General features: G+C 36.4%; 1 protein-coding gene across 1 annotated transcript in view; it reads left to right on the top strand.

Moving 5' to 3' along the window:
• LOC150076731 (centrosomal protein of 95 kDa-like) overlaps nt 1-10,496 on the top strand; it is a 215,367-nt gene extending 204,871 nt beyond the window's left edge. Inside the window, exons 19-20 of the mRNA XM_090386630.1 lie at nt 9,606-9,690; nt 10,332-10,496. Of these exons, the coding sequence (XP_090242756.1) occupies nt 9,606-9,690; nt 10,332-10,496 (250 nt within the window). The remainder of the gene's footprint in view (nt 1-9,605; nt 9,691-10,331) is intronic.
• The last annotated feature ends 15,959 nt before the right edge of the window (nt 10,497-26,455 follow it).

Here is a 26,455-nt window from a genome sequence, read left to right as displayed (position 1 = left end):
CCTGATTGACAAGTATTAGTTTAGGTTAATATATAAATAATTCTAATGGTTTAAAGTCCTCCAGTAAGTTCAAATCAAATTACAGTGTCACCTATTGCTATGATTCTAAGAAAACTAGTTTAAAAGTCAGTATATGAAAAATGATGTGCTGTGAGGTAAAATTAGCTAAAGTTAGATGGAAATGTTGATGTTAAAATTATTAGCCCAATATGTGCATGTAATTACTGTCATATTTCGAGAAAGAAATTTAAAAAATTTAATAAACACTTCTAAACTTCTTCACCCCTTAATTAGAATTTGTTCCTAATTCATTCCATGAACATTCTTCATTTATTTCACTATCTCCTCTCAGAGTCCTACAAATCTCAGTCAGGTTTTCAAGGTACCAACATTCAAAGCCTTTCCTCATATTAGCACCCTTTTGCTGATTTCAGCAGATGCCTTTGTTGTCTCCGAATCTTTTCAAGAACCACAGTATTGTGAACACTCTGCTGCCCGAATGCAGTTTAGAGTTATTTAGGGATGTTTTGTTCTTTAACAAGAGAAGTTTTAAATAATCCTGAATGTTTAAATCTCTCTCTGTCTGTCTGTCTGTCTGTCTGTAATTACATCCTTGATAAAGATAGTGAGAAATACTTTTACTTTGTTACAGACATTGGCCCAGACACTGTTTTACCATTAAAGCTTATAGTACTATTGCAAATTTCACTATACAGGAACTCCCTGACTTACGTAAGGGTTGTGTTCCATGGAACACTACATAAGTCGGAATTTCCCCCATGCTTGTGCAGCACTTGCAACTGTGCTCGCTGCATTGATTGAATCAAAAAAGAAATGTTCAACGAACATGTAAATAAAATTATTTATTGTATTTATTCAATTTTTTTATCTCATGCGCAGGAAAAATTACAAAAGCGTGCAATTTAAAAAAAAATTTCAAAATTATAAAATTACAAAAAAAAGAGAGGAGACAGGCATAACGTCAGTAAGTTTTACCTCTCGAGCATCGTTGCCAGAATCGACTTCTTCAACTGATAAGAATGCCGCTGCAGAGTTTTGAGGGCTGTGGAGATTTAGACGGTGCCCGCTGCTCAACCTTATGAAAGAACATATTAATGGATGACTGGATGGTGGCTTTTTTCTTTTCATCATAGATTTCTTTGTAGCAAGCAAGCCCTCTTTTAAGAATCGTTCGCTGTCAGGATCCATCTTCTCAAAACTTGCCACTGCCGATGCAATTTCATGAAATACCATTGCCATCTCCCTGTGATGAAGAGTCTCAGCTCCTCATTTGGTTCATCTTGAGCTTCGTCAGCATTTTCTTCTTTCACTGTCACTGCCTGCAAGTCAATAAGTTCTTCATTAGATAATTCCTTCTCTTCTTCCTATATTAACTCCTTCACGTCTTTGACATCAACCTTCAACTGAAGTAGCTCTGCAAGCTTTACAATCTTATCCGTAACATCTTCATATGATTCATCTTTTTCAAATACTTCAAAGCCTTTTAAGTGCTGTGGGCATATTTTCTTCCATGTGTCATTTAAACAACTTTTAGTAATTTCCACCCAGGCCTTATTAATGTTTAAGATGCCGTGGTTAAATATTGTAAGATTTCCAAAAGTTTCTTAACGTAAAATTTTTCTCACCATCTATTGCAGACAACACCTGAACAAATGTTGTGCTTATATAGTATGCTTTTAAATTTGAAATAACACCCTGATCCATAGGTTGGATGAGTGAAGTCATGTTTGGCAGTAGAAATATGACTCTCACATTTGAATTCAAATCATCTAGATGCGTAGGATGTCCAAGAGCATTATCTAATAGAAGCAAAATCTTGGAAGGAATGTCGTTGTCTTTACAGTATTTTTCAACCTCGCGAATGAAGCAGCATTTAAACCAATCCTCAAAGAGAGATATTGTTATCCATGTTCTCTGGTTCAATCGGAAATGCACGGGTAGGGTGGCTTTATTGATGCCCTTAAATGCACGAGGATTTCTAGAATGGTACACAAGCAGTGGTTTTAATCTGTAATCTCCTGCTGCATTAGCCCCAAGCAAGAGCATGGCCCTATCTTTTGACGCCTTGAAACCTGGCATTGTAATTTCCTTTTTTTACACTGCTTACACTGCCATTGCTGCGTTGAATAGCCGCCTTCATCAATAATTTTTTCCAACACATCACAAAATTCCTGTGCAGCTGCAGAATCAGCACTGGTGACTTCACCGCATACTTTAATGTTGTGGAAACCAGCACGATGCTTGAACCTGTTAAACCTATTAAACATTTTGAACCTATTAAACCATCTGTTGCTTGCCACAAACTTGGGTTGGGGTTCACTGTACTTATCCTTAATATCTTTATAAATACTTGTTGATTTTGCTTGAATGGTCATTAGACTCAGGGGCACTCGCTTCTGAATCTGATTTTCCATCCATATTATACACAGCTGTTCCATCTTCAATATAGCACCTGAACTCTGTTTTGTGATCACTGTTGATCTTAAGTGCATTGATCCTTTGACATGTTCTTTTATACGCGCACTGTCCTTTAAAATAGTATTTGCTGTTGAAGCAGCGAGACCTAATTCCCTTGCAGTAGATGACAAACTTTGTCCTGCTTCGTACTTCTTAATCATTTTCATCTTCATTTCTAAATCAATTTTGTTTCGTTTCCTGGCACTGCTGGCACTTGCACTTTCCGTTGGTCCCTTTCCCCTTCATCTAATACGTAAATAGGAATGAAAAGAAGTTTCTGAAAATTTGTTTTTTATATGATTGAAGATTTCAGTGAAGGGAAACACATTTCACCATAACAGCATAAAAATCCACACAATTCCAGTTATCGGAATTATTGCAAATGCAATAAGATCGTTTATTACTCGTTTATAATTAGATGCACTAACAGAAAAGCCCAATAAACTGGAAAGTGCAAATTGTTTTTATTGTTTTTGGTCGTGACCTCCAGAAACATGTTTTAGAAATATATCACAAAGGTGTTCAAAATTTATTCTTATAACTGGAATATATGATAGTGATGAAAGTGTAATGCAATTTCCATTATAAATATGATAAATAGCTTAATAATATAGTGAAATTTTCAACTTCCAAGGATTTTGAATGAATTACAAAAAAAAAAAAAAAAATAGTGTGTTATTGGGTTCACATTACGATATTTTCATGATACCTCCATTTATTCCTACAGGATGCAAAATATGTTTCCACGATTTTTTTAAGTTAGCACCGGCCAGCAAAAACTTATGTAAAGTTTAATTTGCATATTACGTAAGTCAGGGAGTTCCTGTAATGTGAAGTGTATGCATCAGGGGCATTCAATAAATTATCTACCTAAGGTACTTCCAATAGTTATATTTCAATGATTCATGATTTATAATGTTCCTACGTATCTCAACTTGAATCATACTAATTTTGATCCCACTATGTTTTTTGGTTGTGCTGCTGTAACAGAAAGAAGGAAGACATTTGTATCAAATTATGGACTTGCTGAAATTGGAGCATCGTTCAGTCATCAAATTTCTCACCAAAGAAAGAAATGGGCCATAGGCCATTCATGAAAGGATGGTGGCAACAGTGCACATCAGAGTACCATGTGAAATCTGGTCAAAACAATTCAAATGGGGTAGAAAGTTCATTGAAGGTGATCCATGTCCAGGAAGGCCTGTGACAGCAACCACTCCAGAAATGTGCCAAGCTGTGAAAACCCTTGTGCTGAATAACAGACATTTAAAGGTGTCCCAAAGCTTTAAGGGATGTCATAAAGGAAAAACGGCAGCATGGAAAACCTTTCAGAATTGTGCTGCTTGTTCACGACAATGCACAAGTCGCATGCTGCTGCTGCCGCTGATGATTTGAGAGACTGTGACTTTACAGAACTTGCCCATCCAGCTTACAGTCTGGATCTGATCCCTAGTGACTATTTTCCATTTCGACACCTCAAGAAAAATGTACATGGACATCGCTTTTCTAGTAACAATGAACTGAAGTCTGCTGTTTCTGCATTCTTTAATGGACAGAACAAAGAATTTTATTTGTTTGGTATTTCCTCATTGCCAAGAAAATGGAACAATTGTATTGAAGTTCAGGGAAGTTACATTGAAAAATAAAAATAGATTTTTGCCTCTATCTCATTACCTTGATAGGTAGGTAGATAATTTATTGAAATGCCCCTCATATGTATGTAGTTCAACACAAGCTGCTAAATGGAATTGAAACTCCAAAGATTGATGCTTCCACAATGAACTCATCACACTGGTGCTTTTAAGTTTCATTTTAGATATAGTTTGGAGGGTGATAAATTGTTTCTGCTGGATGTCTTATAGAGAATTTTAAAAAAAGATTGAAGGGATAGCAGATGAATTAAAAGAAATATAAATTTATATAAATCAGTGGAAGTGAGGGTGCCTCCGTAGCCAGGTGGGCAGGTGCAGTAGTGCATAGCACACGCTTGTTGATTAGACTGGGGTTCGAGCCTGTGACCACCAAATACGGAGGATGTGGAAAGTCAGGGAATGACCACCGCATATCCTCAGCCCGAATAAAGGGTGAGGGTTGGCGTCAGGAAGGGCATCCGGCCGTAAAAATTGCATGCCAAAACAATAAAAATAAAATAAACTAAAAAAAAAACTGCTGACCCCATATAAAAATGGGAAAAGGCGAGGATTAAAAAAAAAAAAAAAAAAAAAAATCAGTGCAAGTGAAGTGAGATGTGTAAGAAATTACTAAATAAGCAGCATGGCAGATTAAGGAGGCAGGCAATGATTATGCTGTATGAAAGTTAATATTTGTAAAATAATATGTACAGTGGATTCCGGTTATTTGGGCCACCGGTTAATCGGGGCAGCCTTTTATTTGGGGCAAATCTTAAAAAACAGAATCCAATCGAGAAAATAGCCAGGGTTTTTTTCGCTTAATTGGCACAAAATGCCGTTTAATCAGAGCAGGAGACCACAGCACTGAAGATTACCCTACGATTGTCTCCGACCGTACCACGTAGTTTGGTTGGATTTCTGGAGGTCACAACCATAAAACAATAAAAACAATTAGCAGTCACCTGTTTATTGGGCTTTTGTGTCAGTGAAATCTATCATAAACTGATAGTAAACTCGATCTTATTGAATTTGCGATAATACCGACAGCTGGAATTCTGTGGGTTATTATGGTAAAATGTGTTTACACTTCGATGAAATCTTCAATCATATAAAAAAAAAAATAATTTTCAGAATCTTCTCTTCATTCCTATTTTTAAAGCTTCATAATTTGTTACTCCGTTCTCACTTGCGCGTATCGTGTTACTTGCAATTTGTGTGTGCCGTGTTCTTTGTTATTGATTGCTTATCTTTTTACTGTTTTAAATTTTAACCCCCACCCACAAATGACAGTGAACAGAAATGTCAACTAGTTTAGTTAGTATGTACGTATTACAGTACGTATTAATTCTTCCAATTATCACGTATATTCTTCCGAATTTCACGTATCATTTAATTTTTTAATTGGTAAGGTAGTAAAGGGTAAATTTGTACTTAATATATCTTTACTTTTATAGCCTGTGGATAATATTCCTCCTATTTTCGCTAATTAGAATCGCGGTTTAATTGAATTAAAATTCAATTCACAAATGTGATCACAATAACCGGCGCTTATTACACATCGTATAGTGAACGGTACTTTATAATGGTGACTTCATTGTAACATGATTTGATTGTACAGTGAACCAATTGTAAACGGGGGGGGGGGGGGGCACATTGTATTTTTAACTATTTACATGAAACTTCGGAGAATTGGGCCAAAATGCACTAGTCCCGATGTGTCCCAAATAACCGGAATCAACTGTATTTATATTACATAATATAAATATATTAAATGATATGTATAGATATTACAAGAAATAAATTTAATATAATATAATTTATTTTAAATAAGCAATTCTGATGAGTTCCCCGAGTTTCTGGTGTGACTCAACTATTTTACAGTTGTTGAAAAAAGGCAAAGTTTTCATTATTATGATTCCAGAACTAAGGGGCTACAAATTTAAATTATATAATCTTTATTGTATACAAAAGTGATATATACAATAGACCCTTCACAGCAGCACTACCAGAGGTTGAATGAATAGCAGATGAATTAAAAGAAATATAGATTTGTATAAGGAATTAGAGAGAAAAAAAATTTAGACTGGATTGTCTCTTAATCAGCAAGTTGTTAATTACTGTGGAATAAGTTATTGCTTGGGTAGTTGAAACTGAATTTGGGTAGGTTCAAATGTAAATAAAAATAATCATTCTATGTGTCCCTTCCTTACATACATGAGGAAGGAAACATATAGATTGATTATTTATTTTTGTAATGTATATTTAATTTTTTACTTTTATTATTTATTTATTTTTCTACCTAATAGTATTAGGTGAAAGAGAGAATGAGGCTAGCGACCAGTGTTGCCATTTTAGCGGTTTTCCCGCTAGATTTAGCGGAATTGCTTCAGGTTTAGCGGATAAAAATATGAAATAGCGGATAGCGGATTTTTTAGCGGGAAGAGTATAAATGTTTAGCATTTTATGTATTTTGGCAATGTAACATTTATATTAAGAAATATTAAATTAATTGTTCAATTAATTATTTAATTAACAATAAAAATAATTCATAATTGAAATAGTAGGGATATCATATTTCATAGTTTTTTTTTTTTTTTATAAAGCGAAGAATCGGTTTTATATTATTCTGGATTTCCCTGAGGAGAACCCCAACAATTTTACGTAGTTCGCTCGCGGTCAAACGACCTGATCATTGGGTCATAGCTTTAAATTGTTGAATCAAATCTAAAAATGTGGAAAAAATTCTAATGACGCCTTTTTTTGAAACAGCGAAGGAATGGCATTGGATAATTTTTCTTCGTCGTATTTGTTTGGCTTCCAAGAAATGCGATCCGAATTACCGACATCTCTTTCAACGTTTCTAATAACCACAGAGCAATAAGTAATAAGAGTAATAAGTAATAATTATTTCTAATAACCACAGTGTAATAATATCTTAGTATAGTCAGTCCTCGTCTAACACGATAGTTGTATTCCTAGAAACCCTCGTGCAATGCAAAATCGTGAGTTTAGTAAATCCACCAGCCGACAAAATCAATTCAAATATTTATACAGTGCCATAAACGATGGTGCAGATCCGAAAAAGATAGTTCATTCGTGTCAAACAAGGTGGTTATCCATTGAAGTTGCTATAACAAGAATTTTAGAACAGTATATTGAATTAAAAGCCCATTTTGAAATAACTCGTTTGACTGATAAATGTTATACTGCAGAACTTCTTTATTCAATGTTCAAAGATGAAAGTAATTTAGCATATCTTTTATTTTAAAACCTATCTTATCTGAAGTACAAAGAGTAAACAAATCTTTTGAATCAAATACTGCCGATCTTACATTATTACTACATGATTTAAACATGCTATTGTCGATGGTTGCCACTAAAATGTTTTTACCAAATACACATATTGAAAGGATAGAAGAGGACATTAATAATTATTTAGACCCTAAGCCATATTTAGGTTACCAATTTGAAAGAAAAATAAATGAATTAATAATGAATAAACTTATCACAACAACAGATGAAATTTCAATAAGAGAGAGATGCCGTAATTTCTTGATTGATTTGTATCAACAATTAAAACAACGCCTTCCGGACAACATAAAAGAATTAGAAAAAAATGTCATTAATCTCAGTTAACAATATATTAAAGCAACAAAAAGAACCACTGATAAATTTATTACAAAATTTAAAATTGTCTGAAGTAGAAATTGAAAAAATGGAGCAACAGTATATAAACATTACTCTCGTTAAATGGGAAAACATCAACAATACAATGAAGTTTTGGTCAGAAGTTTCGAAATATCGAGATGCAAGCGGTGAAAATCCATTTAAAGAAATTAGCGAATTTGCATTGGGTATTTTAATTTTGCCATTATCCAATGCAGATGTGGAAAGAATATTCAGCAACTTAAATCTAGTAAAAAACAAAACACTCAACAGAATGAGTGTTGGCACGGTTAATCTTATCAGTACGATACGGGCTCAAAAGAGTTGAAAAGTGTTGTAAAAATTATGTTTTACCTGAAGAATTGCTTCGCAAAATAGGTACACAAGAACCATATGATGAGGAGGTATTGAATTTCGAAATTAATTTAGATTTTTAGATATTGATTTTATATTAAAAACAGAAAAATAAATAACTATTTATATATACTATTTGTTTGTTTGTTTTTATTCACTACAAAGTACAAACAAATGAAAATTTAAAAAATTTGGCGGGTCAAGTGCTAAAAATAGCGGATTTTGAGTATGCGGCTAGCCGGAAATATTATTAAGAGTTGGCAACACTGCTAGCGACTGAGGTAGCATAATCACTTCAATTCCGTTAAATGTTATTATTTAAAATTTGGTTTTTTTACATGTATATTTTTGTTTTAAATTAGTAGTGCTTTTTTTTTTTTTTTTTTTTTTTGTTTGTTTAAGTAATAAAGTGAAATTGTTTCTTACTTGGCTTCCAGAATTGCTTAATAATGAGCTGGGGTAAAAAAGAATTCTATCACTATTGTGAGAGAATTCCCTAATGTTAATTACCTTGTCATTTCATATTCTTTTTTCATATTGTTATTTCATATAGCTTTTTTTTTTGTAATTCCATAGGAATACAATTAATGCTAGAAATGATTTTTACTAAGGCTATAAACTATGTATAACCTTGAAGCATAATACATATTATTACTGGATAATCAGCGAATAGTATATTGTCATTATCAACTTAAGTATCTCTTAGTTTAGTATCTAAAAAATAAAATTAAATTTAAACAGAAATCATACCTGAGACTAAAATAGCAAAGCAGAGAGCTCAAAGTAACAGGTTTGTTCGTTTGTTATTTGGTTTTTAGGAGCATTAGCAACTAAGGCCATATTGCTCCTGGGATATGCAGTGGTCATTCCCTGACCTTTCCAAATCCTCTGTAATTGGTGGTCACGGGCTCGAACCTCGATCTAATCAAGAAGCGTGTGCTACGCACTGCTGCTCCTGCCCACCTGGCTACGGAGGCACCCAAAGTAACAGGAGTGTTTGTCATAGGGGATTGAAGAAGAATACAGTTCTATGAGCTGAGGCTTTATGAAATGTGTTGTTTGCAGGCAGGAATCCAAAGTAAATTTGTTGCTTGATTATTGTTGGACATTGAACTGGCCTAGATGTCAGTTATAAAAGACTAAAATTTAAAAAAAAAAAAAAAAATATATATATATATATATATATATATATATTATTATTTTTTTTTATATAATTTTTTCATGATTTCTTTAAATGGTAGGTAACACAATTTTCAAGCTCAGAATAATACAGCACATTTAAAATATTACTAGAATCATCTACTTTTCTCTAAAGGAGAGGCAAAAACTTTTTTTTTCTTTCAATTATATTAATTGCTGATGTATGGATTATGTAAGCAGAAGTTTGTTACATATTAAAGAAATATATGTTAAACTTTGAAAGTTTGCAATATTATGTTATCTGGACTGCAGAAAAGTGTTCTTAATATTGATTACTTATCAGAGCCAGTTTGCCCTCCTAGCTGAATCCCTGGCAGCAGAGAAACATGACCTTCAAGAAAGAGCAAAAGCACAAAGACGAGTAAGTTAAATTTCAAATTATTAATGGCTTTTCTAGATTAAACGCAGGTGTTTTGTTTCTGTAAAATTGTCATGATCGCATCCAAAGTAAATGAAGGATGCTAACTCTAGATTTCAGGATTTTTTAAAAATTAGTTGACTTTAAAATTGCCATTAAAAAATTTGTAAAAAATTCAATATATTTGCCTACACCAATTTTATTTAGGTGTCTTTTATGAGGTTTCTTTGAAAGAAAATTTCATTTGTATAAATTTGATTATGGATGTGATTTTCTTCAGGACAATCACCAAAAAAAAAAAAAAACCCTCATATTTCACCCTTCCATTCATTCCAAATGGCTGTGCAGCTTAGCCTTAAATTTATTTAGTCTATCAACTTCCACAACGAAAGATCTAAATAACAATCAACTAAGAAGTTTTGTTGTTTAGCACCCAACAAAATCTCTGTCAGTTCCTTATAATATATACTTGAATGCATGTGGCCAAGGAACCATCCTACTGATAATCGAATTTATGTCTAAAATAGAAATAATGTGCAAAGAAAATCTTATTTAAGGCTCAGATTAAAGAAAATAAAAAAAAAAAAAAATTTCTGTTGAGCTGTGTTTTGCAACCATTACACATGTATATTCATTTTTACCAGGTTTTAGACATTTTGAAACGAGATTTCCGTCATAAAATGAAAGAAAAAGTGCAGTCTTTGCAGAATCAAGTTTCACAGCAAGACATCCACTTCCGCAAAATGGATGGGATAAAACTACAGAGGAAGATGCAGGAAAGATATAAAGCACCCTTGCCAAAGACATAATTTTTTGCCATGCCATTTTTATATAAAAATGATTGTTAATTCTTTAATGAAATTTGTAAATAAATTACAAGATTTTTATTTATTTTATATTTAAATGTTTACCATTCACAGAATGAGTTTATAATAGTCAATAAATTTTCTAGTAAATCTGTTATTGACCCATATCGGAATATTTCTTCAGTACAAAAATGAAAATTGAATTTTAATTTCTTTTGAAAACGTTCTGCAGGGAAAATGTTTTAAAATTAAGATTTCAGTTTTTAATCATTCTATTTCATTTTATATCTCTTAAAGGAATTTTTTTTATATATATTTATTTATTTATATATATACATGTTTCTCACACACAAACCCTAAATAAAGGTGAGAATGCTAGCAGTTACAGAAAATACAAAACAGTAATAATCAATACAAAACTAGAATTAAAATACATACAATATTTATATTAAGAAAACAGAGTAAGGAGCAAATTCTTATAAGATGGATTATCTATTGTACCAGACATTTGCTGCAAAATTCTGGTGTCCCGCCATAAACTACAATACCTGAAGTACGATATTTATTACAATTTACTCTTTTAAATTATAATATATCTGAATTACCACTCATATACTATATAGCATTTCAATATATTTTAGTTAGGTATTACCTAAATTAATATACAATGAGTAACGTTTCAGGTATCTTGCCGATACCCATCGTAAGACCTTGCTGTTGGAAGACAAAAATAACTTGTATTTTACATTGAGATCTAAATTCAATCAACTAAGAAATATTTAAATATAATCAATTCTAATTTGCAAAAAAAAGATGAAAATTGTAGTTTATAATAACAAATTAGCAATTAGCATATCTAAGTTATGATTACGATCTAAAGGAACAATTCTATATTACAGTTATGTTACAATGAGCTATTTTTAGTTGCAATTACGGTTAACCTACACGTGTTCAAATAAAGTGCATCACCTAGGAATTTCACATTTCTGACCCTTTTTTGCGATGGTATGTTACATTAATGACTAGCATTACAAATAGAAATATAAACAAAAGATATTTATTATTAGTTAAGGCAAGCTAAGTAATATTTGACAGGTGCACTCAAAATTTTCCAAAATGAGCATTTGCAACCTTTATACAACAGGTTTGGTAAACACGACAATTATGGCTGAAATGTTATCAGAAGCCTTCAATTTGCTTCATTTTATCATGTTAAGTGGAAAACAAAATGAAAAATTCACCAGGTGCAAATTAATATTTAGTTGAACTGCCTCTGGCCCTAATGACAGCAGCATACTGTCAAGGCATTATCAAGATCAATTTCTGAAGATAATCAAATGATAGTTTGTGGTTCCAAACAAGAATTATGGCTTCCTGAAGTTCAAAAAGGCTCTTTGTGAACTTCAGGAAGGGTTTCTTTCCCCCAACTGCATATTCCACACGATTAGCATTAGTAGAGGCATATGATGCAAGAAAGCACGCTTATGCAGCATCAGCCAAAAAAAAACCACTCCCATTTCACCCCTACATTTGTTCGAAATACCTGTTCAGCTGAGCCTTAAATTTATTTAGGCTATCAACTTTCACAACGAAAGACAGAAGTCTGTTCCACCAATCAACCACCCGCTGGCTAAAGGCAAATTTCCACACATCTGTTCTACAACTGTCTTTCCTCGATTTGAATCTAAGCCTGAGCAAGAGGAAGAATCCCATCAGCATTCAGATTGCTCAACCCATTCAAGACCTTGTACACCTCAATCAGATCACCTCGCAGGTGCATACTCTCCAAGCACTGCAATTTGCAGAACTTGGTAAGAACACCCCTTTGTTCCCGTCACCAATCTTGTTGCCTTCTTTGTACTCATTCTAGCAACTCTACATCCTTCCTAAAATGAGGCCTCCAGACCTGTACACAGTACCCCAGGTGTAGCCTGGGGTACACCAGGTGTGGCCTGACCATTGCCTTGTACAATGGGATAATCACCTCCCCGTCCCTGCTAGCAAAATTCCTATATATCATTGGAAGGCTCCATGACCTGCCCTGGCAGCCCGTCTGCACTGCTCGGTAAACTTCATATTTAGCTGCACAATTACCCCCAGGTCCTTTTCACTTTCCACTTCCCTGAGTGTAGTACCACACAGTTGGTACTTTTCTCTGGGTTATTGCTACCCATCATCATCAGCCATTTTCAGTCCACTGCAGGATGAAGGCCTCTCCAGCAACTTTCCAGTTTCTTCTGTTTTGCGCAATGGCTATCCATTTACTACTCATAAACTCATGAATTTCATCCATCCATCTCCTTTGTTGTCTTCCAGATTTTCTTCCAGCACCTCTTGGATACCATTTTGTTACTTTCTTAGTCCATCTGTCATCATGTCTTGGAGGTACGTGTCCTGCCCAAGACCATTTTAGTTCTTTAGTTTTGATAAGAATGTCTTTTACTTGAGTTTGCTGCCTTAATCCATGTGTTTCTCTTCTTATCTAACAATCTGATTCCCAATATAATTCGTTCCATTCTTCACTGTGTAGTTCTCAGCTTCTCCTCCATTCTTTTAGTGAGTGCCCAAGTTTCACTTCCATAATTCATGGTGGGGAGTTTCAGACAAATTGGGATATTGCTCCTCAGTATGTGACTATATTTCCTGAATGCTATCCATCCAAAATTTATTCTTCTCTTGATTTCCAGCCATTTATCATTATTGCAATTAATGACTTGTCCCAGATAAGTAAAGTATGTTTAGGGTCAAACGGTACCAGGGGTTTCCCCCATCTCCGAGTGGTATACATTGTCTTGTGATACAGAATACTGTAAAGGCCAGAGATTTAAAAGTATATGGGTATTGTTTTTGTGTAGTGTTATGAGGAACCATTGTTCCTCTGGCCATTTAGCCGGCAGACCCCCTACTGAGGCCCGACGGTTTCCGCACTTCGCTCTGTGGAGGCAGACCAGGTACACTAGTAGTTTAAGATAGTCACTATGGCGGGTCCTGCCACCTAATTTCCTGAGATTTCAGTGTCTAGGACCTAAAAAAAAAAAAAAAAATATATATATATATATATATATATATATATATATATATACAGGGTGTCTCAAAAATATTGGTACAAATGTTTAGGGGAGGTAGGTAACATCTAAAGGAATGTGAATCGCATAGGAACCCATAACCAGAAACATCACGGAAAAGTAGTAGCAGAGGCGCAAGAAGCAGAAATGACACAAGACAGTAATTAGTGGCAAACATTTATTTGACATAATATTAACAATGGAGTACAAGATGGATGCATTTCATGATGTTACAACAGATGCTCGAAGGTTTCACCATGAAACGGCATGCATGCGTGACACCGACGCAGCATGGATTGGCGGACGCAGTCGAACACACCTGGAGTTTCTTTGACAGTAGCAGCAGTGCAGACGAGTCTAGCCACGAGATCCATTTCCGTCTCCACAGGTGATTCACACACGATAGATTTGAGGGCCCCCACAGAAAGAAATCAAGGCTCGATAAATCAGGTGGGCATGGGGGGGCCAGGCAACGGGTCCACCACGGCCAATCCATCAACGCCCAAAACACCTGTTCAAATGGTCACAAACACACCTTCCATAATGGGCAGGCGCCCCGTCATGTTGAAACCAAATGTTGCGTCTCACATTTGCTGGAACATCCTCAAGTAACCCTGGTAGAACTTGTTCAAGAAAGATCCAATATTTAGCGGAGTTCTGTATGGGCCGACCGACTAAGTAGTCACCGACCATACCTGCCCACACATTTATTGCGAAGTGATGTTGTGCCGCATGGGGGCGCACACCGTGTGTGCCCTCTGCTAATCCATACACTAGGTGCGTGTCTGCCAGCTCACAGTTCGTATATCGATGCATGCTCTTCATGTGGTGACTACTGCTTGAATGAGCAAACCATAAATTTTCCCTCTCAGGGAACTGATGAATAGCGCCATCTACTAACTTACGGTGACATTTCTGGTTATGGGTTGCTATGCGATTCACATTCCTTTAGATGTTACCTACCTCCCCTAAACGTTTGTACCAATATTTTTGAGACACCCTGTATATATATATATATAAAATAAAAAATAATAATAATAAAAAAAGCTCGCTCACACGTGGAATGATAGCGCTAGAATTCATGGGGCCGAAAGTTTTGTGGGCGAAGCAATTTACGTGTAGTTAAATTTGGACATGTAGGGCATTCACTTGCATACAGATAGTGGGGGGATGAGTTAGAAATATGGGGAAGATAGAGAAGGCAATCCCAGAGTCAGTGAGGCAGACCCATGCCTCACCAGGCGAAAGGAGGGGGGAGGAGACCAGGGGCCTGCTCCTCCCCCTGCTACGGGAAGGGGATTTGAAAGGGAACCAGAGTCTGGTTCAGATCGCCAGTAGTGGTGTTGGGCAGTGTAGCTGCACTGTCGTTTGTCTGGTCCGGCACGTTGTCATGCTTAAGATGCAGGTCTCAGCTTGGGATGTTGTCTTCTAGTCCAGTTCTTGATGTGTCTTTTTAGTTTCTTTTTTAGTTATTCGTGAGTGTGTTCACGTGCGATGTCGTCGGTCTTGCACATTGCACTTGTTTGATGACTTTTGCAGAGTGACGTCACTCATTCGTTGTTGGCTAGGTCCAGTCGATCAGTCATGCAGTTGCATTAGGTTGGGTTTTACGTTGGTTGTTGCTGTTTTCTCGGTGGGATAGTCCCGTGTCTCGCAAAGAGATTTTGGGCAAATTTTGAGAAAGCTGTGTATTTTTCTTCTGACTCTAGGAGGTAGTGCTCTTGGTCTCTGGGGATAAATTGTATTTCTGTGATCAGGATAGATTGGAGATCCTTGTAGAGGGAGCAGTGGTGCATCAGATGATCCCATGTCTCCAGTTGTCCACATGAACAGTGTGGGTTGTCAGTGAGCCCCATTCTGGCAAGTTTCTCATTAATTGCACCGTGGCCGGTTAACAAGTATGTGGTTCTCAGTCCTGGGGATAACCAGGGTGGGGATTTCGGAAAGGTTTTGCTTACATCCACTATAAATTTCTTGGTTGTTGCCCCTTTTCCAGAGATCTCCCATCTCTGCTGCCAAATCTTTTGTAGGTAGGTGGTGAGTCGCTTTTTTCCGTCGGCCAGCTGTTAGTTATGTCTGTGGTAAAAAAGTAAAAAAAGTTTTGTCTACAAAAGTAGTTATCTTCCCATTGAACAGGTTTGCCAACATTCCCCATCGGACTGCCTCCAGGTCCAACGGGAGGGCACCAACAAGGACCTGGAGGGCATGTGTACTAACAGTGTAATGCACATGTGGTAGTGAGCAGCATGGAGCGCTGTATTGTGTCCAGCTTCCTTTGGTTGACTGTAGTGGTTGCTTTTCTGTACCAAATGGCAGTAGCATAGGTGACGGTATAAATACTGCTCTGTAGAATAGGGTGAGGGTTCTTCTTTTTAACCCCAAGTCCCTTGTTAATTTGCGACTAATGAGGTGTATCTTTTCATCTTCTTTTGTATGTAGAGCAGGTGAGGTTGAAAGGAGAGTTTTTTATCCAGGATTATGCCGAGGTATTTTAGCTGTGCTACAAGTTTTAATCGTTTTATTGTGGATCGTGATTTGTGGTGGTCTGTTCAAGTCGAGATGGCCTTTCAGGAGGATTGATTGGGTCTTGGTAGGGGAGATTGCTAGATGGTAGTGCATTGCCCAGTCCTGCAGGGTGGAGATTGCCCTATTGGCGGAGGACTCCAGCTGGACCCTGTTATCTGCAGCCAGCATCAGTACCAAATCATCAGCGTAAGCCTGGGATTTGACATTGTCCAAGTTGAGGAACTCATCAAGGACTATGTTCCAAAGAAGGGGACCGAGAACAGAGCCCTGTGGGCAGCCTCAATGGACTTGGTAGTTTAGCCTCTCTGAGTCTGCCGAGAACGCTTTGCCACCAGAGGGTGTCAAATTCCCTGGCAAAATCAATGGTTATCATTAGGAAGTATTTTTGGTTGCAAGCGTTGGCAATGTTGATTCAAGGGCATCTGTTGGCAGTGTTGATCAAGGCCATCTGTTGTGGATTTGCCTTTTTTGAAGCAATACTGTTTGTCAGAGGAGAGGCCAGCATTATTGCAGTGGATATCAGTACGTTGTCGTAGGAGGTGTTCCAGGGTTTTGCTTATGACAGAGAGAAGGGCGATGGGATGGTAGAACCCAGATAAGTATATGACTCTACCTTTTCAATTACTGCTCCTTCAATCATTATATCCCTTTCTGTGGCATACTTGTTCATCATTACTTTTGTTTTAGCCATATTCATCTTTAGTCCAAAATCCTTACTAACTCTGCATAACTGATTAAGATTTTCCTCTAATTCTTTGGGATCGTAGCTTATGACCACAATGTCATCTGCAAATCGTAAATGGTTTAGGTACTCTCCTTAGGTATTCACATTGACTCCTTTCTGCGACCAGTTTAATCTTCTAAAGCTTCCTCAAGGGCAGCAGTAAACAACTTTGGAGATATTGTATCTCCTTGTTGAACTCCTTTCTCAATTTTAAATTTACTACTGTCTTTGTCTAGTATAATAAAGGAGGTAGCATTCTCATATATTTTCTTCAAAATCATATATGGGGTATCTATGCCTTGTCTTTCCAGTGCCTTATGCTGCATGGAGTCAAATATCTTTTCATAATCCACAAATGCCAGCCATAATGGAGTTTTATATTCATTTGCTTTCTCTATTAGCTGTGACATATATGGGGTATCTATGCCTTGTCTTTCCAGTGCCTTATGCTGCATGGAGTCAAATATCTTTTCATAATCCACAAATGCCAGCCATAATGGAGTTTTATATTCATTTGCTTTCTCTATTAGCTGTGACATTACGTGAAGGTGATCCATAGTTGAGAATCCTGTCCTAAACCCAGCTTGCTTTATCAGTTAATTATCATCACGTATTCTTTCTAATCTGTTAGTAATGACCCTTGTGAACAGCTAGTAGATGTGGGACAGCAAGCTAATGGGTCTATAATTTCCAATTTCTGATTTATTTCCTTTCTTATGCAGCAAAATTACGATTGCATTATTCCACTCCTTAGGCGTCACACCTTTTCTAATGCATTTTGTGAAGAGTATTGCCAATTTTTGTGTCATGTCTCTTCCTCCCAGTTTTCACAATTCTACAGTAACTCCATCTTCCCCCAGGGCTTTCTGATTCTTCATTTTCTTCAATGCATGTTCTACTTCATCAGGAAGGAAGGATATCAGGTATATTGTATGTGTAACTAATATGCGATCCATCTTCTCCACTGCTGGCATCATTCCCTCACTCCTTGTATAACTCTTTATAGTAGTCCTCTGCTACTTGAATTATGCCTTCTCTGCTATTTATAAGTACACCGTCACTATTCAGTTTCAGTATCGTTTCTCTTTCTGTATTACTGCTCATGGCTGCTGATTTAAATCCTTTGTTTTCCCATAATGCTTGTTCTACTTTTCTTGTGTTAAATTTTCTTATATCCTCTCTGAGTCTCTTTCTAATGGCTTGGCATAACTCAGTATACGCAATTTTCTCCTTGTCAGTGTTTTTCTTGCTCTTCATTTGTCATCTTCAGTTCATCATGAAAGTGTTTCTTGACTAATTTTTTCTTCTTTGGATTTGTTTTACCTATGGGTTTCTTGGGCTTTATCACTTTCAGAAAGTTGTAATATTCCTTGTCGATATCTTGGTCCTGAGCAGTCTGCAGAAGCTCAAACTTGTTCTTAAGTTCCAGTACATACTTCTTTTTCTCTTCTGTTATTTCAAAAACCTTTCTATTATTTACTGGAGGCACTGGTTCCGATTGCTTCTTTGGGCTCGTATCTTTTCTCCACCTTGAACAGGAGATTTGTTGCCAGTGCGCCAATTGTCGCCCCAAGCTGGGCTCTTTCCTTGCTTGCTTTCCACTCCCCTTCCCTGGTGGGGGAGTGACTTTCCCGATTTTTTCCTTCTTGTGGGGCATGGACCTGCCCCACTGACACCTATTGGGTTCGCCTTCCCTATTTTACCCCATATTTCTGTCTCTTCCCCCATCTTTAGTAGGTGCATCCGTAGCACGTGCGTCTTAGACCAGGGGTTTGAGCCCATGACCACCAAATACGGAGGATGCTGAAAGGTCAGCGATTGACCACCGCATATCCCCGGAGCAATATGGCCTTAGTCGCTAATGCTCCTAAAAACCAAATAACAACAACCATCTTTAGTATCCCTCCCCTACTCTTATCTGTACACAAGTGAATGCCCTACATGTCCAAATTACTGTTCGCCAATAATTTCGGCCTTTCAAATCCTAGTGGTATTACCCCCCACAAGAAAGATCAACTTTTTTTTTTTTTAGGGTTCTAGCCACTGAAATCTCAGGAAATTAGGTGGCAGGACTTTTGCCAGAGTAAATTATAATACTGGTGTACTTGGCCTGCCTCCATGGGGCTGAATGCAGGCAATGTTAGGCCTCAGCAGAAGAACAACAGTACATAACACTATACATATACAATATCCATACACTTTTAAATCTCTGGCCTTTCCAGTGAACTGGCATACCTACAATGAAAGCAATGTGAAGATGGGGGAACCCCTGGTGCCACTTGACACTAAATACACTCTACACTACCTAACATCATTACTGACCAGGTACACCCTTTCATGGGAATGGTCTTCCCCTCTTGCAGTGCCATCTTTCAGCAGGATAATGCACCATACAACACCGCCTGGATTGTTCGAGGAACAGGATCTAGAAAAGTTGAGTAGATGGGCTGAAAGGTGGCAACTGAAATTTAACATTGACAAATGTAAAGTACTACATACGAGAAGCAGTAACCCCAGAGTAACCTATCAATTCTATGGTACTACACCGACAGAGGTGGAGTGAAAAGGGCCTGGGGGTAATTGTGCAGGCAAATATGAAGTTTTCTGAGCAGTGCAGACGGTCTGCAAGAATAGCTCATGGTGTCTTGTCAATGATATACAGGAATTTTTCTAGCAAGGATAAGGAGGTGATTATCCCCTTGTATAAGGCAATGGTCAGGCCACACCTTGAGTACTGTATACAGGTCTGGAGGCCTCATTTTAAGAAGGATATAGAGCTCTTGAAACGAGTAAGAGAAGGGCAACAAGATTAGTGAAAATAAAGGCTTAAGTTTTGCAAATTAATGTCTAGATACTAGGCACCTGCAAGATGATCTGATTGAAGTGTATAAAGCCTTGAATGGTTTGAGCATGCTCAATGCTGATGGGATTCTTCCTCTTGCTCAGAATAATTGCCTGAGAGGGCATAAATTAAAACTGAGGAAAGACAGTTGTAGGATAGATGTGCAGCAGTTTGCCTTTAGCCAGCGGGTGGTTGATTGCTGGAACAAACTTCCATCTGTCGTTGTAGAAGTTGATAGCTTAAACAGATTCAAGGCAGAACTAGACAAACATTCGGAGCAGGTGGATGAGTGAAATGAGAAGGGGGTGTGTGGTTTTTTTTTTTTTTTCCTGGCTAATGCTATATAAGCTTGCTTTCTTGCATCATGTACCTTGCTAATGCTAATGCTAAAGAAAGAAAGAAATAATCTTGATCTTATCACAGTGATTCTTCATGCATTAAAAATCTGCAGACAGAAAAACTGCTAGGTGGTAGTGATCACAGTGTATTGATGTGGGATTTACCTAAAGATGTAACTACCATCAAGGGTAAAGGGGTTTTTGCTTTCGTAAAGGAGACTACAGTGGTCTCAGCCAGTTTTTAAATTATGTACAGTGTGACCAACCAGTGTTGTTACCAGTGACAAATTCTAAATTGGAAGCATTAAGAGAAATAATCAGAGAACCCATTAAGCTTTTAAAATAAAATAAATTTTCTGTTTATACTCCAGGACGACCAAACAGTCAGAGGAATTTACAAGATACACAGAATACAAGAAACAGCACCGCATTCAGCAGTCACGGGCTTGAACCCCGGTCACTCAAGGCACGTGTACTTATGAACCTGCACGGATGACCACCAGACTACGGTGTGCAAAGAAATACTGTTCAATTCTTAAAACTAATTGGATGTCAGATGAATTGTTGACACATCGCAGAGAATAAAAATGCATGGCATTGATATAAATTATCAGGTGATATAAAAGGCCTCCGCAGCCGAGTGGTCAGGAGTGGGAGTTCAATAGCACACACGCTCTTTGAGTAGACTGGGGTTCAAGCCCCTGACTACTGAATATGGTCGATCTGCCAACCTGCACTGGACCAGCGTGGCAGATTATGGTCCATTTTCCCTCAGCATGAATTGTTGAGGAGGTTCCCATCCTGCAGTGGGTTAATAATGGCTGCACTTTACCTTTTATAGACGTCTATGATAGATATAAACTAGTTTGCATTCAAGCCACAAAGGTGGAGCAAGCCAAGGTAAATTATGAGAAGTCTGGGAAAGAAAGTCAAGAAAAGTTGCAGACTTCAAGGGTTGAATTACACTAATTCACTTGATGTCAACTCTTGATGAATGTGCTCAGGTTTCTGACAGGATGAATAGGTATTTTGCATCACATTCACATACTGGGAATTCCCAATGTGAATCAAGCTCAAACAGGAAACTGAAGATTTTTATAACTGAGAAGAAAGTGGAAGAGAAATTGTTGAAATTAAACATAAAAAAAGCACCTAGGGTGGATGAATTTTTATCCAATCATATTAAGAGAGGCAACAAAGGAGGTATGCAAACCCCTAACCATAATTATAGGGTATCTTGATTCATGGGAGGTCCCTTTGGACTGGAGTTGTGCAAATATATCCCCAATTTACAAAAGGGTGATCAAAGGATAACATGAGTAATTACAGACCTGTTAAACTTCTGTTCCAGGGAAAATGATGGATCACTGGTTAAAGATGTAATACAGGACCATCCAGACATTAGTGCAGATATAATTTGGTCACAGTATGTGTTTGTTAAGGGGAGAATTTGATTGGATATTATAATGCAGTGACTAAGAAACTGGATGTAAAAAATAATTTTGATATCTTATGCTTAGATTTCAGAAAGCTTTTAATACTGTTGCACATAAGACTGCTGTATAAATTGGAGTTGGGTAGGTAAGGGAAAGTTGCTGCTCTAGACAAAGGGATGGTTGAGTGGGATAAGATGAAGAGTGGTTATCAATGGACCCTGCTCATTGTGGACCTAATGGAATCCCAGAGGGTTTGCTGGACCCATTGTTGTTTTCTGTATTAATGACATTGATGAGCGTATATCAATCTTAATGTTTAAGTTTACAGATGAATCAAAGGTTGGTGGAGCAATTAACGACAGTAATAAAGGTATGCTGCTGGTGCAACAAAATCCTTATTAAAATTAATTGAAATTGCAACAACCAACATTTATGCAACTACCAACAACATTTAAGCTGAGAAATGACATTTAACACTGAAATTGATAAGTACTGCTTATGGGCTGTTGTTGTTATTATTTGGTTTTTAGGAGCATTAAAAACTAAGGCCATATTGCTCTGGGATATGTGGTGGTCATTCCCTGACCTTTCCGCATTCGGTGATGACGGACTCGAACCCCAGTCTAATCAAGAAGCGTGTGCTACGCATTGCTGCTCCTTCCCACCTGGCTACGGAGGCACCCTTATGAGTAGCAGTAAACCCAGAATAACATATTAAATGTGTGGTACTATACTCAAATTAGTGGAAAATAAAAAGGGCCTGGGAGTAATTGTGCAGTCTGATATGATGTTTTCTGAGCAATGTAGACAGGCGGCCATAACGGCTCAAGGAGTTTTGTCAATCATATACAGCAATTTTGCCAAATATACAGCAAACGTTGCCTTATATTCCTTATTGAAAGCAATCAGGAATATAAGGCAATGGTGAGGCCACATTGCATACAGATATGGAGCCGAAATTTTAGGAGTGATGCAAAGCTGCTGGAAAGGCGAGATTGGTGAGGGGGGAACAAAGGGTGCTCTTTTCAAGAAAGGCTTAATTTCTGCAAATTTCAGCATCTGGAGTCTAGTCACCCACGAGGTGATCTGATTGAGATGCTTAAGGCTTTGAATGGCTTGACAACTCAATGCTGAGTTTTTCCTCTTGCTCAGACTATGCACATTCAATAGTGTAATTTCTGAGGAAGGATGGTTACAGAATAGTTGTGCAGAAGCTTGCCTTCAGCCAACAGTTGGTTGATTGCATTTGCTGGAACAAGCTTTCATCCAACTATTGGAGGGGAGGGGATGAATAGGTGAAATGGCTTTTTTTTTTTGGTTGATGCTGTATAAGCATCAGCCAAAAACTCATGTGGTATAAGCGAGGGAGTAGCTATTTAGAGGAAAATCACCAGGTAATGTCATTTATTCATTGTTATGACAAAAATGCCTATATCCACCAAATTAGCATTAGCATTAGTAGAGGCATACGATGCAAGAAAGCAAGCTTATGCAGCATCAGCCAAAAAAAAAAAAAAAAAAAACCCCTCCTATTTCATCCCTCCATTAATACCCTTACTACACCAGGTTTTAGATTTACTACAACTGGTGTGTTATCAACACTAAATGCCAGACAGTTCTGAAGAAATCCTACATGCTTTGAGATTGTTCAGATTTTGAATTTTTTACAAAATGTCACTACAATTCCATTTGTAGCAATCAAAAATGGCTCATTTTTCAGTGTCATCACTACCTCACCTTTCTATGCAATTTTACTAATAATGATTTATGTTCTTCCACAACCTTATTTTATTTTGCTATTTCACTATCAAAGAATATATTTCAAAATAACACCCCTGCATAATGAGTACACCTCAATGAAAGATTATGTTCTATGACAAAAGATGAAAATAAACAGTTGGCACATATGACATCATTCTCACTATGAAAACCAACATCTATTTTTGCATTTTTTTAATGCCTGTGTGCTGTTATGTTTGTTTCAAATGTCTGATTACAATGCATTTCCCATTGCTTGAAATTGAAAAAATCACATCTATGTGTGGTACACAATGCAGATGTGTTACTTTAGATTCACAATGTGCAGAAAATCTCGAGTAACATCTTAAGAATTTTTCCATTGTATTTTTTTGGTGCCTTATTGAAATATACTGCTAATTAGCTGTGCACTATATAAGAAGTATGAAATGACTGTAAATAACACAAAACAACACTCGTATTATTTTTCTATTCTGAAATGTTGAGTACCATGATGAAGTGTAGCCAATTAAAATAAGAAAAATGTAGCCAATTAATGAAAATAAGCAAAAGTTCATAAAATAATAAAAAAAAAAAAAAAAAGATGGAGGAAAACCATGTTTTTTGTAGAAAGACTGAAAAACTTTGTAGCCAACTAAGAAGTAAAAAATCAGATTCTCTGTCATAAATCTTAAAAGTTGGCAGTTTTGTATTTGTTGTCAACATCGAAACCTGCTTTGGTAAATACCAATTAGTAAAGAAATTTCAATAGAACCATTTTCATTAAAAAACAAACACTTTATTTTTCTATCCTGAGGACAAAGATACTAACAATAATTATACAGATGGGTAAAATAGTTCTTAAAATTTTGTATTTACAATTGATGCTTCAAATCTCATGATGAATAATTAACTATATGGAAGAGCAAAAGCTTATAGGTTTCAAGACTAACTACAAGTTCAATTCACATGGATCAAGAGGAAAGTCATGAAATGAGTTAAGTTTTTGCTATGCCATTTAGTAAATAATTATTTTTTAAAAACAACAAAATGTAAAAACCTGAAAACTATAACTGCCTAGCAAATGCAGTTAATGAATGGTCCCTTAAGATAGAAAGAGAATAAATATTACATAGAATATTGCTAAATTTTATTATATGAAAAAATGAACTGCTAACACACTAGGCAAGAAAAAATGGTTTCACTAATAAGTAGTTTTTACCAGCAGTGGGCAACCCATTGGCCATTTTGTAAAAATGTGCAGTCAACTCGATTTAGGTGAACCAAATTATAGTTATTAATATTTTTGAAAATTTTTGAATTATTGTATGAGTGTATATCATTGTAGGATTGTTAATTGGACTACTTATCCATGGCTTTCAAAAAAAAAAAAAAAAAAAAAAAAAACTTCACTGGGAGAAGACTATGTTTGACAATACTGCAATATGATGTTTTGGTGCAAAGCTAAATGTTAACAATGAGACATCGCACTCCAGCCAAGAACTTTTCAGTAAGTTATTATAATTTTGATGTTTTTGCTTTTTATTAGGCATTTGTCTATTCCATAGCGTTACAAGATGATGCATAAGAATGTTGTACATTTGTAAAGGAAAATTAGTTTTTTTCATAAGGTTAAATAACTTTGTAAGTTCAATATTACTAATTTTGATGCTGTAATTATCAGGCAAAATTGTAATACAGGTAGCCCTCGTTTTGCACTGGTCCGATTTGCAATAATGCCGATCACTAACCACAGCGGCATTTTTATTTTTTTTTGCAATAGCGCCGATCACTGACCACAATGGCATTTTTATTTATTTATTTTTGCTTTTTTTTTTTTTTTTTTTTTTTTGTTTTTTGGTTTTTTTTTTTTTTGCAATTTCTTTATAAATTGAAAGTTGAAATTCATCAGACAAAATTTATCAGCATCATACTGTGTTATGTATTAAGCACTGTTCATGTGATTTAGTACAATCTGAGCCAATCAGCAATTAGCACATCCATATCAGAGACAAGAAAGATTCCCGCCCTCAAAGTAGCTATTCGTAGATGCGGGTGGTAAAAGTCAAAGCAGTGAAGCATTCAGTTGGTTGTTGTTTACGCTATTTACATGTGTTGGAAATTTATTATGCTAACATTTTTTTATAAGTGTGCTATTAATAAATTAAATAATAATAGTGATAGTCGTGTGCAGTTTTTGCCATCATGTAATAAAGTTTTTAATTTAATAGAATAAAGAGACGCCATGTCTGGTAAAAGTAGTTCATTGAATCCTAGTGCAATATTCGGAGGATGGAATCTGATGAAAGTTCCCTAATGTGTGTAGGGCTCTGAATATGCCTCCATCGACTTACTACTACTATGAAGAATGCTAATAAAATAAAACAATCAATGCAAAGTGGTAAGTAATATTTTTGATGTCTGGAACCTAACCGTGATTTCCGATTGACTCCAATATATAAAGGGTTCCATTTGCACCGCTCCCCCCAGGAACCTAACCCCAATGTAAATAGAGGGCTACCTGTATATTACTTTGTCATCCCTTTTTTTCAGACGAATAAATTTGTGATAAGAACTGCAAAATGGAAGAAGTCTGATAAAAGTGCTCTAAAAACCATTAATGATGAAGCAGGTTCAACATTGAACAGTTCAAAGAAAAAATAGATTGGAAAACTGTTCTATGAAGTTTTCAGGAAGCTTGGGGCGTTTATGTGGCAATGGAGATGAAAGAAAAACTGGTGTGCCTTCTCTGCAAGAAGGTGTTTCCAGAGTACAATGTTGAGCATTTTAAAAAGATGCACCATGAATTTGATGTCAAGTTCGCACCTGGTTCTCAAAAATGCTCCAAGGATCCGAGGAAATTGCTCAATTGAAATCATTTGTTCTTGAGCAGTGTAACCTCAAACACTTCTTTCATCATCGTTAGTGTTAGATGAATCAATGATATCAGTGACACAGCTTGTTTTCTACACAGCTTGTTTTCTGGATTTGATATGTGAAGTGACCTCACAATATGCAAAGAGCTGCTGGCAATTTATGGTCTGAGACGACTTACATCTAGGATTGATTTACTCAACACTTTTTTGGCAGTAGTGAAAAAATTTAGCCTGGATTTGACCAAGTTGGTTTCAGTTACAACGGATGGAGCCCTATCAATGACTGATAAAAAAAAAAAAAAACGAAAACTGGGATTTGTTGTACTTCTGTACAAGTACTTGAAAGACAGACCTTATTAGAACTGTTTCTAGTATCATGCTTCCGCTACATACTTTACCAAGAACGTCTCTGCACATA

This window comes from Mastigoproctus giganteus, chromosome 12, assembly GCF_048544385.1.
Source record: "Mastigoproctus giganteus isolate SK-2022 chromosome 12, ASM4854438v1, whole genome shotgun sequence".
NCBI lineage: Eukaryota > Metazoa > Arthropoda > Arachnida > Uropygi > Thelyphonidae > Mastigoproctus > Mastigoproctus giganteus.
This window is presented reverse-complemented; position numbering and strand designations above follow the sequence as displayed.